Source organism: Mirounga angustirostris, unplaced genomic scaffold (genome assembly GCF_029215605.1).
Source record: "Mirounga angustirostris isolate CCGP_5_RB_7025 unplaced genomic scaffold, mMirAng1.0.hap1 SCAF_1, whole genome shotgun sequence".
Classification (NCBI taxonomy): domain Eukaryota; kingdom Metazoa; phylum Chordata; class Mammalia; order Carnivora; family Phocidae; genus Mirounga; species Mirounga angustirostris.
The window spans coordinates 202,649,158-202,663,483 of NW_026991709.1; the positions used below are offsets into that span (position 1 = coordinate 202,649,158).

Here is a 14,326-nt window from a genome sequence, read left to right on the forward strand (position 1 = left end):
GCCTTCAGCTCAGGTCATGATCCTAGGGTCCTGGGATCGAGCCCCACATCGGGCTCCCTGCTCAGTGGGGAGTCTGCCTCTCCCTCTCCCACTCCCCCTGCTTGTGTTCCTGTTCTCGCTAACTCTCTCTCTGTCAAATAAATAAATAAAATCTTTAAAAAAATAAAAAAAATAAGAATAAAAAAATGAGCTAAAAGAGAACAGATGTGCCATCTTAATATCAGACAAAGTCCATCCAAGGCAAGAAACATTGAAATAAAGAGGAGCACATCATAACAATAAAAAGTCTAGTTCACCAGGTGACAATCACAATACCATGCAGTCAATGACATGGTCTCCAAATATCAGAGCATTTGTTTCATAAGGCTGATGCGAGGATTAAATACATGTGAATGTTTGCCTTCACCTCTGATGAGTGTCAGCTATTACTATTAGTGTTGCAATAGTTGCTGTTATCAGTTTGTATTTAACTTATTTACTTATTAGTATCATTGTTATTATAGTTCTTCCAGCCCTTATAACAGAGGTGGGGCTGGATTGGTAAGAGACTCCACTGTGCAGATGAAAACACTGAGGTTCAGAGATGGACAGGGAGTAGTCCAAGTCCCTCAGAACCAGCACTGGCCCAGGGGTTATTTGATGTTCTTTCCCAGGATATTTCTCACATATCTTCACCAGCCTAGCACCTCTCTGGCTGGCTAGCCTGCCTTCCTTCCAACCACAGTGATTTCCCTGAATTCCCCCCACCTCCTCTCCTTTTGTGCCAGTCACTGTGTAGGCTCCAGTGTTCAAACAATGACAAACAGACCCTTCCCAGACTATGGGGTTTTTCCAATCTAGTGGGCAAAGCAAAGGTAAGTCAAATAATGGCACAGACATAAAATCAGTTATGAAGTGAAGGTTCATCAAGCTAAAAGGACAGCCAATCAGGCTTTGCCTTGGGGAGGTCAGGGAGAGCTTCCTGTAGGAGGTGACCTTGGAAGGAGCACCAATCTGAAAAGTTAGTTACTTCCAAAACCAGTTACCTACTCCAGTGTTAGCTACCTCCAATAGGCAGTGACTCATTCGTTCGTTCGTTCATTCATTCATTCATTCATTCAATTATTCATTTATTGAACTCCCATACCGTAGGTGCTAGGCATCACTCAAGGATGCAGTGGGGACAAAACAGGCAAAATTCTTTCCAGGATGGAGCAGAGTGGGATGAAGGGAGAGAAGCAAAAGAATGAACGAGATCATTCTGTAAATGGGTAACTCCTGGGAAGGAAATAAAATAGAAAGAGGGAAGAGTAAGTGTCCCCCCCTTTTCAAAACAAGATCCATAAAAACCCAACTAATCGAAGCTGCCACCTTCTCCCGAGGCCATGGGTACCTTATCACCCTCTGGCAGAGGGTGCAGGGAGGAGAAACTCTTTCCAGCAGCCCTGCTTGCTCAGTCGCTCACCTAACCATTAATTGAGTTTCTTCTCTATGCAAAAGACAACCTTTCGGGGATTAGACCGACCACTCGAGGGGCGGGGGTTCTGTGTGCCCTTGGGTGATCGCTTCCCCTCGAGACCTTGGGTCCACATCTTTAATTAGGGCTTAAGGGTGGGTTATCCAGCAGTCCCAGAGCTGCACTGACGGTCAAGTCTGAGCTCCTTAAGGAAATACCTTTTAGGGCTGTCCTCCCCAAAGCCCCCCAAGGTGAGAGTGCGTGGACGGGAGTGTTTATCCCCATTTCGCAGATAAGCAAGGTGAAGCTCACACGGGAACGGTGAGTCCCGATAGGCAGCGCGGCGCGGATTGGCGAAGAGACTCCAGTCCGAGACCCCGGCCCCTGCCCCTGCTTCCGCCCCCGCCCCCCTCCCCGCTCCCGCCCCCGCTCCCGCCCCCGCTCCGGGTGGCGCTGCAGCTTCTGCCCCTTTAAGAACGCCCCGCGGAAACAAGCAGGAAGGGGGTGGTGCTTGCTCCCGAGACGGAGTGTGCACGGACCAATGGCTGCTGCAGTCGCAGGAGCGGCGGCCAATTGGCGTGCTGGGGGCGGGGCCGGGCGCCCGAGCCTGGTTCCCGAGGCGCGGCGGCCGCGGCTGGGGGCGGGGAGGGGGGCGCAGGACCCCAGGTGGGGGTCCGGGAGCCGGAGGCACGTGTCCCGGGGCGCCGGCAGGGTTGCGCCGGCTAGGGGCGCTGCCCAGGCCTGGGCTGGTCTGGGTGCTGGGTCGATGGGGGCTGGGGCCAATGGGCGGGGCCAAGGGCCGCGGGGGGAGGCGAGCCCGGGGGCGCGGAGGGTCGGAGTGCTAGAGGGGGCGCGGCCGAGCGCGGGCGGCCGGGGGTGGGAACCAAAGGGGACTGAGGGGAGTGGGTGGGGGCGGTGCTGGCAGAGAAGTGCAGGGCCGAGGGCCCCGAGGGGTGCGGGGGGTCGGGGGCCCCAGACTGGCGGCGTCAGACAGGCATGAGGCGTTGGGGGCCTGGGTGGGAGGTTGACGGAGAGCCAGCCCGGGGCGGGGGGGCGTCTGGAGGGCGTAGGGTGTTAGGCGATCGGGAGAGGGGCGTCTGGGGACATCAGGGTGTTTACGGGTCGACTGAGTGGCTGTGGGGGGAGCTGGCCCGGGCTGGGGGCGGTAGTTGGGGGAGGGGGGAGGGGGAGTTATGCGGGCGCAGGGGATTGTGGGGGTGGGGGCTGGGAGGGTCTCAGAAAATGGGGCCGGAGCCCGGAAGGAGCAGGCAGGTGAGGGTTAGGGAGGAGATGCTGTGGGTTAGAATGAAGGCCAGGTTCTACCACCTCCGAGCTTGGGTCCTGGGGCGGGGGGCGGGGGGGGGGGCAGTTGTTCAAGCCAGAGGAGGAGGCTGTAGAATGCTATAGGGGTCTTGACCACTCCTGTAAAGGAGGCTACTTTGAGAGCGTGATCAGGAGGCTTGAGGAGAGGAGAAAGGGCTCCCAGGGAAGGCTTTAGGCCAGGGTCCTTGGTGTTGGGGAGTGGTATTAGATTCAGGGTATGGGAAGAAAAGCCTTGGGATTTCTAGTGGCAACCCTTAGGAGAAGGGGCAGCTGGAGATAGGGAGTCCTGTTAAAGATTCAATTCCCTTTGGGCTCTAAAAATAGATTTCCTGAGACTTCAGTCCCCCTAAAAAAAATCCTAGCACCCCCTCTGGGCATTTAATCTGATAAAGCCCCAGGTTCAAATTCTGTCTGTGGAGTTGCCTTGCTATGTGACCTTGGCAAATAGCTTTGCCCCTCTGGGCCTCAATTTCCTTTTCTGTAAAATATGGAGGGGGGATGTTTCCTACTTCTCTGGGTATTTGTAAAAACTAAAAAAATAATTAGCTGTAAAACAGTTTACATTGTTTGAAACTGACTGAGCCCCAGGGTTTGATGTGTGGGGCAAGCCTGGGTTGTTCTTTACCCCCTGTGTAGATGAGGAAATTAAGGCCTGGTGCCCCTAAGTCACACAGCAGGTGATAGGCTGTGTGGTGAATGGATGCAGAGGAGAATTTGAGGGTGGGATTCTTACCCCATCCATTCCCCCTACCAGGGCCAATTCCCGTCCCCCCAGCAGCATGGCATCCTGTGCTGAGCCCTCTGCCTCAGGGCTTGAGCCCACTGCCCCACCGCCTGCTGGGGTCCCACCACTTGAGGACTTCGAGGTGCTGGATGGGGTGGAAGACGCAGAGGGAGAGGAGGAGGAGGAAGAGGAGGAAGAAGACCTGAGTGAGCTGCCACCACTTGAAGACGTGGGGCAGCCTCCACTGGAGGAGGCTGAGCAGCCTGGGGCCCTGGCCCGAGAGTTCCTGGCCGCCATGGAGCCTGAGCCCGAGCCCGCCCCGGCCCCGGATGAGTGGCTGGACATCCTGGGTAAGGAGTCGGGGTGGCTTGGGTTGACCCACACGGCCGGGACAGCTCAGGTTCAGGAATGACGTTGGCCTAGGCCCTCTTCTCCGCTGAGCCTCATTTCCCCCTTTCTGCTATGCAGTAGGTTGGAAGTAAAACATGTAACCACGGTGATCGCCCGCCACAGGCAACTGGTTGAGACACTTCATATCTTTCATTGTCACATGCACACGCACACGCACGTCGTGTTATGTCCCTGTTTCCCAGAGCTGCTAAGAGCAGCTCAGAGAGGCTGAGTCACCTGCCCAGGGCCACACAGCCAGTATGCCAGGTGCTGGCAGCTCCTAACCCCCACTATTGCTTTTTTGGCGTTTGTTTGACAAGTGCCTGTCCCCTGAAAATGTGTTCAGGGGTCAAATAGGTCTGGAGAACATCCCATTTTGTTCAGTCCTCTGGCTCATAGCATGCATTAGCATTGTGACTGTTCAGAGAAGTCCTGCAAGAAAGAAACTAGGGGAATCCACACACGTGCCCCACCATGTACCCCATGATAGCGACTCTGGAAACTAAAGAAACATATTGCTACTGCTACTGTTATCTAGTATGTTAAATAACGTTAGTATCTGCTAATAAATGTGGTAGTGAAACGTCATTAATCAGATCACGGATACTGATATTGAAGCAATAGTTATCAAGTAATCCTGATTTGATAATGCAGAATTGTTACTATTATCATCTTTGCTGTTGATAGAAATGTTACTTCTTTTTTTTTTTTTTTTAAGATTTCATTTATTTATTTGAGAGAGAGAATGAAATAGACAGAGAGCCTGAGAGGGGGAGGGTCAGAGGGAGAAGCAGACTCCCTGCTGAGCAGGGAGCCTGATGCGGGACTCGATCCGGGGACTTCAGGATCACGACCTGAGCCGAAGGCAGTCGCTTAACCAACTGAGCCACCCAGGTGCCCCGAAACGTTACTTCTAAAAATAACACCAGGTTGGGGTGCCTGGGTGGCTCAGTTGGTTAAGTGTCTGCCTTTAGCTCAGGTCATGATTTCAGGATCCTGGGATTGAGTCCCGCATCGGGCTGTCTGCTTCTCCCTCTCCATCTGCCTCTTCCCCAGCTCATGCTCTTTCTCATTCTCTCTCTCTCAAATAAATAAATAAATATAATATTAAAAAAATAAAAATAATACTAGATAATATATACTGAGCACCGGATGTGTGCCAGGCCTGTGCATCATATTTGAGCCTCACAACAACCCTGTGATGTAATTCTTACCATATCCCCATCTTTTTTTAAATTTTTTTTATTTTTATTTTTATTTTTTTTAAAGATTTTATTTATTTATTTGAGAGAGAGAGAATGAGAGACAGAGAGCATGAGAAGGAGGAGGGTCAGAGGGAGAAGCAGACTCCCTGCCAAGCAGGGAGCCCGATACGGGACTCGATCCCGGGACTCCAGGATCATGACCTGAGCCGAAGGCAGTTGCTTAACCAACTGAGCCACCCAGGCGCCCCCCCATCTTTTTTTTTTAAAGATTTTATTTATTTGAGAGAGAGCAAGCGCCCGATAGGGGAGAGGGTCAGAGGGAAAAGCAGGTAAGGGGCTCGATCCCGGGACTCCGGGATCATGACCCAGGCCCAAGGCAGATGCTTAACCAACTGAGCCACCCAGGTGCTGCACCATATCCCCATCTTATAGATGAGGGAACTGAGGCACAGAGAAGTGGAGGTGCTTGCCCAACAGACAGCTTCCTTTGCTGTATTAGAATTTGGGAAGCTCTTCTTTACTGATATTAAGAGCTGCCCTGCTTCCTCTCTGAGCACGAACCTGACTCCATTTATATTTGAGCCAGCCGTTTTCTGAGGTCAGAATTTGGGCTTCTGAACAAGGAAACTGAGGCCTTGAGAGGGTACGTGATTTGCCCAGAGTCTCCCGCGATAAATGGCAGTGCCTGGTTATAACCCTACCAGCACATCCACCATCCGTGCCCAGAAACTTAGAGACACAGGGTTTCCTAGGGAACCACTGATCTGAGACTGGATATGAGGCATGTACAAGTTGGGGAACAGTACAGAAATTTGGAACATTCTAGAATATTCCAGAATATTTATAGATATTTCCCTGTCCCTCACCTTTAGTCTAAGGTCCACTCGGAATTATGGTATATTCCAAACTGGTGGAATAATATGGAATCCAGGTAAATGTCGGGAATATGGATGACTGCAGTCATCAGTCTGATGGGCCTCACAGGTGTAAGCCCTCAATTGCCTCAGTGGTGGTCATGGGATGACAGTGGCTCTTTTTGTTGTGGGGGTTCCTTGAGTGGATTTGTGAGGGTGCTGGGCCTCATGGCTGCTCAGTAGCTGTTGGCCGTGGCCATTTGGCCGTTCCTGTGATTGCTTGGGGGCTGGAGGAAAACATGGGCTGTGGGCCCATCAGGGGGACTATTGCTTATAGGCCCTCTGGCTGCTTAACTTTGAAATGCGATGTGGTGCTTCGGTAGGGACACCTGGTGTCACAGATACTCTGTTAATCAAGCAAACTGCTCACTCGGTGTCACCAGGGTTCTCCCTGATGACCCCATTTCATGGCTAGGTAAATTGAGGCTCAAATGTTGAAGGGCTGAATTGGAACCTGGAGAGGGAGTGGAGGGTGGCTCCAGAGTCTCTTGCTTGGGCATCCCTGCCAGCCTGATTCTGCTGGGCAGGATGATTTTCTTAGGTTTTTGCCCTGATTGAGTCTTAATTTTCTTTCTTTTTTTTTTTTTAAGATTTTATTTATTTGTCAGAGAAGGGGAGGGTGTATGTGCAATAAGGGGGAGTGGCAGGCAGAGGGAGAAGCAGGCTCCCTGCTGAGCAAGGAGCCCAATGTGGGACTCGATCCCAGGACCCCAGGATCATGACCTGAGCCGAAGGCAGACGCTTAACCGACTAAGCCACCCAGGCGTCCCAAGTCTTAATTTTCTTGACATAATGGTCAGACGGGCCATTATCGTCACTCCTCAAATTGATCCTTTCATGCCTAGTGTCCAGACAGGGACAGTCCCAGGGGCATGGGATCACTTACCCAGTAAGTGGCAGAACAGCTGTTTGAGGCTCAGCTGGGTGCTGGGAGAGGGGTGCTTGGGGAGCAGGCACCCATCTGACCTGCCCAGTGACAGGCTGCTTGTCCCTGGTCCCCGGCAGGGAACGGGCTGTTACGGAAGAAGACGCTGGTCCCAGGCCCACCTGGCTCAAGCCGCCCAGCTAAAGGCCAGGTAGTCACTGTGCAGCTGCAGACCTCGCTGGAGAATGGCACTCGGGTGCAGGAAGAGCCAGAGCTGGTGTTCACCCTGGGTGACTGCGACGTCATCCAGGTGGGAGGGCGCGAGGGGCCTGGCAGCTGGCCTGGGGCTGACTGGAGGAGGCCTGTTGGGGTGGAGGGGAGGTGGTGGTGGCTGGAGGGCAGGGGCTGGGCGGGGGGGTAAGGTGGTGGTGGGGTCAGAGCGGGCATGGCATTGCTCCTCGATACCTGAGCCTGCCTGACCATCTTGCCCCACATACCCAGGCCCTGGATCTCAGCGTTCCGCTCATGGATGTGGGGGAGACAGCTATGGTCACTGCTGATTCCAAGTACTGCTATGGCCCCCAGGGCAGGTGAGAACCTGTTACCAGCAGGGTCCCCACGAGGGACCCCTTTGCTTACCAATTTTATAGAAAAAGAAACTGAGACTTAGGGACGGGAAGTCACTCACCAAGTCAGGTAGCTCATGGGTGGCAAGGTACTTCCCTTCCGTTTTACAGAGGAGGGGGTGACAGTGGGGCCAGCTCCCAAGTCTTGAGCCTCCCCACCCCCCACCCCCCCCGCTCCCTAGCCAACCCAGCGTGTCTAGGGTTCATTCATGGTGGTTGCTGGGTCTGAGTGCTGCTCTTGCCCCATCCCCCAGCAGGAGCCCATACATCCCCCCACACGCGGCCCTGTGCCTGGAGGTGACCCTGAAGACTGCCGTGGATGGGCCTGACCTGGAAATGCTCACAGGGCAGGAGCGTGTGGCTCTGGCCAACCGGAAGCGGGAGTGTGGCAATGCCCACTACCAGCGAGCCGACTTCGTGTTGGCTGCCAATTCCTACGACCTCGCCATCAAGGCCATCACCTCTAGCGCCAAAGGTGACTGCCAAGTCAAATGTGCCGGCCCCTGCAAAGGCATCCACTAGTGCCAGAAACATCCAGCCACAGAGGGACTCAGACTCAGAATGTTCTAGAATATTCCAGAATATGGATAGATGTTCAACTATTCCTACCTTTAGGCTAGAGTCCACTGTAGAGTTATGGTGTGTCCCCGATCAACGGAATGTTACAGAACGCAGGTAGATGTTGGAATGTGGGTGACCATAGACCATGTCAATCCATGTGCCCTGTGGTTAAGCCTTCGCATTGCTTAGGCTCCATCTTACAGACTACTTAGGAGTGCCCTGAGGATGGGCTGGTCTTGGCCTGTGTTAGAGATAGGGAAACTGAGACCAGAGAGGCTTGAGGTTCTCTGAGGAATAGATACGGTGGAGGCCCCGCCCCTGGGAATTTAGAGCCCCTCTCTCTCTCCAGTCTCTTGGGACCGGGGTACTCAGAGGCCCTCCCCACCCAGTCTCCTCTGCCACCAGGTACAGAGGGAGTGGGCCTTGGCCTGGGTCACACAGTGTGTGGGGCGCCTTTCCCTGGGTTAGAAGGTGGCCGGCCCTCTACAGATGGGCGGCTGTGGGGTGCTGGCGGCATGGTAACCACGGCCACGGTTGAGCGCCATCCCCCCACAGTGGACATGACATTCGAGGAGGAGGAGCAGCTCCTGCAGCTGAAGGTGAAATGTCTGAACAACCTGGCAGCCTCACAGCTGAAGCTGGACCACTACCGCGCCGCTCTGCGCTCCTGCAGCCTCGTGCTGGAGCACCAGCCCGACAACATCAAGGCTCTCTTTCGCAAGGGCAAGGTGAGCTGCGGGCTGCAGGTGGACGGACCACAAGCCGTGGGCAGATGGTATGCATAAGCTACAGGTGGGCAGGCTAATTCCCCTCAGCCAGTGCAGCGGGGCTGGTTCCAAACTCTGGATTTGAGACGGGCATGGGCATCAACCAGCCAAGCTCTCTGGGGTACAGGTGGGGAAACTGAGTCCCAGACAGGTGCTGGGGTGTGGTCTGGATCATAGCAATTCATTGACTGAGGCCAGACTTGATCCCTAGGTCTTAGGTTCCCTCTTATCCCTGACATTGCTCTGTGGCCCTTTGGTGACTGCTCCTTGCATATAACCAACCCTCCACGGTTCACATGTCCCTCGGAGTAAAAAGCCAAGTCCTCATTGCAGCCCTTGGGGCTCTGAGTCATCTGGTCCTCCCGCCATCACCTTCCACCTCTCCTCTTCCTTCTCTCCATCCTGCTCAGCTTCCTCACTGCTTGCTGCCCAGGTCAGGGCTGTTCCCATCCTAGGGACATTGCACAGGCTTGCCCTCTGCCTGAAACTTTCACACCCCAGACTCCCCTCCCCTCCCCCCATGGGTCCCTCTTTCACCTCCTTCAGATCTTTGCTCTGATGTCATCTCCTCAGGAAGCTCTCCCTGCCACACCCACCTGACCCCCTGCCCTGTCTTCATGTTTTCCGTGTTGCTGTCAGCACAGGCAGGTGTCATTGTGGCTGTTATGTCCCTTACTAGAAGCTGGAGATTTTGTCTCTTTCACTCCCTGGTAAATCTTTAGCCCTGCAAACAGGGCCAGGTACACAGTGGGTGCCCAGTAAGTGCTATGGAATGTAGGGATGAATTTGGCTTGTGTAGACTTGATTGTAATTGCTTTTGCCCCCATCTCTGTTCATCCCCACCCTTGTGTGTGTGTGTTCGCGTGTGCCGTATGTGTGTGTTGGGGAGAGAGGTTCAGCACCTTTTAGCAGTAAACTGAGGATGAGACAGAAGCAAATGGCGGGTCACATAGCCTGTTTATGAGAAGCATGAACAGGGCCTCCCTCCAACCAGCATTTTTTCAGCACTTGTATGTAGGGTTCTGTGTAGAAGCTTGGGAAGAAGATGCTGTCTATTTTTTAGGGGTCTATAATCCCGTTGGGGGCGGTGGGTTTGTCTGCTCATGTAGTCTCACACACGTTTATATCTGCTGGTTGTAGGCGACAGAAACCTATTCAAACATATTCAAGCAAGAGGAGGAATTAATAACTTGTGGAACTGCCAAGTATGGGATGTTGGCTTCAGGCATGGCTGGATCCAGGCGTTAGCAATGTTGTAGGGATGCTGTGCCTGTCTGCTGTGGGTTTTCCCCTCAGGGTGACCAAGATGCTTCTTCCTTTTCCCTCAGAAGTTCAAGGCTGGGGTGCCTGGGTGGCTCAGTCATTAAGCGTCTGCCTTCGGCTCAGGTCATGATCCCAGGGTCCTGGATCGAGCCCCGCATCGGGCTCCCTGCTCAGCAGGAAGCCTGCTTCTCCCTCTCCCACTCTGCCTGCTTGTGTTCCCTCTTTTGCTGTGTCTCTCTCTGTCAAATAAATAAATAAAATCTTTAAAAAAAAAAGTTCAAGGCTTCCATCCTCCCCATTTAGTATCTGGTCTCTCAGTGATACCAGCATAGTTCAGATGGATCTCATTGGCTGGCTCTGAATCATTCACTGTAGTCAAAGCTTTGGAAATGCTCATTTGGCTTCTTGAGCCAGTTAGGGTAGCAAGGGAGGAGGTGAGGCCAGCACCTAGGTTTCCTGCAAAGTCTGAGACAGATATGCAGCGGAGGGAGCAGACTTGGACACTGAGCCTAGTGGGGCGCTTATGTAGTCTGAGGGCTCGGGAACAGTATAAAGGTGGCTGGATCCCTGGGGTGATTGTTGGTGATAGATTTGGGACTGGTCGGGGTGGCCAGGAGCCTGGCAGGGCTGGGCGTTTTGAAGAAGATCCTGGTGCATTGTAGTTCCAGAGTGATGCCATCCATTTCCTCCCACAGGTGCTGGCCCAGCAAGGGGAATACAGTGAGGCCATCCCCATTCTGAGGGCAGCCCTGAAGCTGGAACCTTCCAACAAGGTGAGCAGAAAGGAGGCAACCTTGGGACTTGCCCTGCCCGCCTTTCTGGGAAGTCATCCTGTGATCTTTGCCTTGTCCTTCTTGCTGTGGCTCTTCCTATCATGTTCCAGCCTGGGCAGTGACAGGGAGGGGCTGGGTGGCTGAAGAGTCCCAGCCAGCTTGCTGAGACCCTCATGACCCCTGCATAGGTGGTCTGGGCTCACCCCTCCCCCACAGGGATCCCAGAGGCCAAGGGTGCCACCAACGTGGCCAGGTCAGTGTCCTCAGCTTTTCTACCAAAATCTTCCTCTCTCCTGGCCACCTTGTGCTCTTCCCCATCCACTGGTTACCTAGGGGGATAGAGATGGCAGCCCCCACTTTGCTGATGCCCAGAGAGGGGCAGATGGAACTTTTGTGTCCCAGTGGCCCTAACCCCAAAGTGACCAGGGGCCCCAGAAGGGCAGAGCATCAGAAATGATGGTCAGGTTTGCTGCTGCCGCTGCGTGTTCTTAGCCCAACTGACACCCACCTCTTGCAGACGATCCACGCAGAGCTTTCGAAACTGGTGAAGAAGCACGCGGCCCAGAGGAGCACAGAGACCGCCCTGTACCGGAAAATGCTGGGGAACCCCAGCCGGCTACCTGCCAAGTGTCCTGGCAAGGGTGCCTGGGTGAGCTGGGGCTGGCAGGCACAGGGATGCAACCAGAGGAGGGGCAGGGGCTAAGGGCGGGGCATGCCACCCAGGAGTTTCTTCATTTTGCAAGCATTGATGTCCCCGTCAGCTGGGCTGTGTTGGACCATGTTGGGGACACAGAGAAGCCTCAGCCCTGTGCAACCAGGGCTAGAGCAGAAGATGGAACACAACCTGGAGGGCTCAGGGTGGGGAGTGATAGCTCTTTCAGAGGAGAAGGGGAGGTGTTCTAGAACAGAGGACACTTGGCTTGAGTTTTGATGTATGAATAGGAGTTTGCCAGAAGGTGGGAAAGGCATTGTCAGGCAGTGGTTTGCTGGGAGGCCTGTTTGGGCCATGTTGGTAGCTGAAGCCCACAGTATCGGTCTTGACCGCCCTCCAGCCTTCTCTTCCCTCCCCTTTATCCACAGTCCATCCCCTGGAAGTGGCTGTTCGGGGCAACTGCTGTTGCCCTGGGGGGCGTGGCTCTCTCTGTGGTCATCGCTGCCAGGAACTGACCACCCAGGTGGCCACCACCCCCTCGCACACCATGGACCCCACCCCGCGCTCCCTAACTTCCCCAGGCTCCCTGTCCACTGCCCTGTCTGATCGAGCCCCCTCCTCTGGGGCAGGAGCAGTGAGGTGTGGGGGCCACGTGGCCCCAGTGAGCCAGGAGGGACTATGACCCTATAGGAGGAAAGTGAGGCAGGGCCCGGGCTCCATGTCCAGCCCGGAGGGAGGGGGCCCTCATTCCTCCAGACCCAATTCCCATTCCCACCCCCACCCCCTTGGGTTAGGTCTCAACAGAGGCCGGCCTCAGTTTCTCCTTCCCAACAGGCCTGGGGGCAGCCCTTCCCCAACCCAGTCCCTTTCCAAGCGTCAACCCCCACCCACACCGCCTGCTGCCCTCTGTCCAGGTTCTCCCTCCCACCCCTCCAGTGAAATAAAGCCTCCTACCCCGCACTCTGCCGCCTCCAGTCCCTTCTTCCACTGTCACTTGGGGCTGGGCCAGAGACAACCTGTGTTATATCCAGGGTCATGCAGGACTAGAGCGGGGGGGTGTCTCCTCCCAGGCCACGGCAGACCTGCTTTACAAAGGGGGCAACAGAGGCCTGGAGAAGTGGGGCGATGCGTTCAGGGTATACAGCTGGGCTCTGCAGGGGTTCACACCCAATTATGCTGGTTACTCTACTTCTCTTGTCTCTGTTGCCCCATCTGCGGATCCTGACAGGATCTAACTGGGGACAGTGCTGAGACCTGAGCGACCCCAGGGGGCTGGCTGTACGGCAAGCAGACAGCCCCATGTCTGGGTAACAGCATAGCCAGTGCAAAGGCCCTGGAGCAGGATTGAGCCCGGGACGTTCAAAGTTGAGAAGAGTGTGTGGTCAGCAGAACTGGACCCTGTGGGGCCTCAGGGACTATGGGGAGGGGTTAGGCTTGATTCTGGGAGTTCCTCTTGATCTCCTTTACTTCTTCCCCCAACCTGGGGCTGTAGGAGCTTCTCCCTTAAATGCTGCCCATGATCACAGCCAGAACAGGCAGAGCCCGTGGTCAGGCCTCTGCCAGCACAGCACCTGAAACCCTTCTCTTGGCTTCATCCTGCCTCCGGGAGAGGAGATCTCCAGGAATAGATCACCACCACAAGTATCTGTCCTGCACCTGTCCCCTAACAGCCGCGGGAGGGAAAGCCACTGGCCAGAGCCAGCCAGCAGAAGGTAGCCGTTAGGCCTTGACCTTGCCTGCTCCAGGCCCCTGCTCTGTGAGCCACCTGGATGACTCTCTGGGCACAGATCTGTGGGTGGCTTGAACCTGCTCCTTTCCACCATTCAGCCCTCTTAAGCTTATACTTTGTACTCAGACAGTGGGGGGCTTTGTGGGTGGTGCTGCGGTACGAGCTATGGGTTGGCCAGGCCTGGGGGGCCAGAGTCCTAGGTAGGACACCCCCTCTTTCCCTGGTCTTGCTGACCTCAGGCTGGAAAGCTGGCCTGAGTGGTGACCAGCGGGGTGGTGGGCTGGCAAGGGTGACTTCCTGGCCTGGGTTGTGAGGGTCATCGCTGCCACTGATCGTGTGCTGGCGTGTCATTAGTCCACCAGGGACCCACGATGGCTTCATTCTGTGCCCATCCTTCGCATATTCTGGAGACAAGTCCTTTGTCGGATAGGTATATTATGAATATTTTTCCCATTCTGGAGCTCACTTTTCATTTTCTTAGAGCAGACGTTTTAAATTTTGAAGAAGTTCAGTTTATGTTTTTGTTAGTATTTGCTGATCAGGTTTGTAGGGATTTTCTAGGCTTTCTTTTAAATGGTTTATGGCTTCAGCTTTTCTTTCTTTTTTTTTTTAAAGATTTTATTTATTTGACACAGACATAGCGAGAGAGGGAACACAAGCAGGGGGAGCGGGAGAGGGAGAAGCAGGCTTCCCGCCGAGCAGGGAGCCCGATGTGGGGCTCGATCCCAGGACCCTGGGATCATGACCTGAGCCGAAGGCAGACGGTTAACGACTGAGCCACCCAGGCGCCCCATGGCTTCAGCTTTTCTATGGAGATCCATGATTCATTTTCAGTGAATGTTTGTATGCAGTGTGGGTTGGAGTTGAGGTTCATTTTCCAGATAGCCCATCCAGTTCTAGAAACATCTGTGGGGAAGACGTTCTTTTCCCTAGCAAGTTATCGTGGCAGTCTTGTTAGAAATCAGCTGATGACACATGTGTGAGTCCTCTGGCCTCTGTTCCATGCTCAGGATCTTTGTGTCCTTGGGGTCTCTGTGTCCTCTTCATGGGTCTCACACTGGGTTCCATGCTGTCCTGAAGCCTGTAGCTTTTTAGTAAT

General features: G+C 54.4%; 1 protein-coding gene across 3 annotated transcripts; it reads left to right on the plus strand.

Annotated features, from left to right (window-relative positions):
• Positions 1-1,991: 1,991 nt before the first annotated feature.
• Positions 1,992-12,458, plus strand: FKBP8 (FKBP prolyl isomerase 8). 3 transcript variants are annotated; one of them, XM_045862689.3, is made up of 9 exons: positions 1,992-2,101; positions 3,513-3,832; positions 6,997-7,166; positions 7,358-7,446; positions 7,737-7,957; positions 8,599-8,771; positions 10,769-10,846; positions 11,364-11,495; positions 11,927-12,458. In XM_045862689.3, the coding sequence occupies exons 2-9, from the start codon at positions 3,538-3,540 to the stop codon at positions 12,011-12,013; spliced, it is 1,245 nt and encodes a 414-aa protein (XP_045718645.1). In that variant the 5' UTR covers positions 1,992-2,101; positions 3,513-3,537; the 3' UTR covers positions 12,014-12,458. The 3 variants fall into 3 exon arrangements, with proteins under 3 accessions (XP_045718645.1, XP_045718644.1, XP_045718646.1); XM_045862688.3 differs by having other exon boundaries at positions 2,010-2,122; XM_045862690.3 differs by having other exon boundaries at positions 2,010-2,122; positions 7,740-7,957.
• The last annotated feature ends 1,868 nt before the right edge of the window (positions 12,459-14,326 follow it).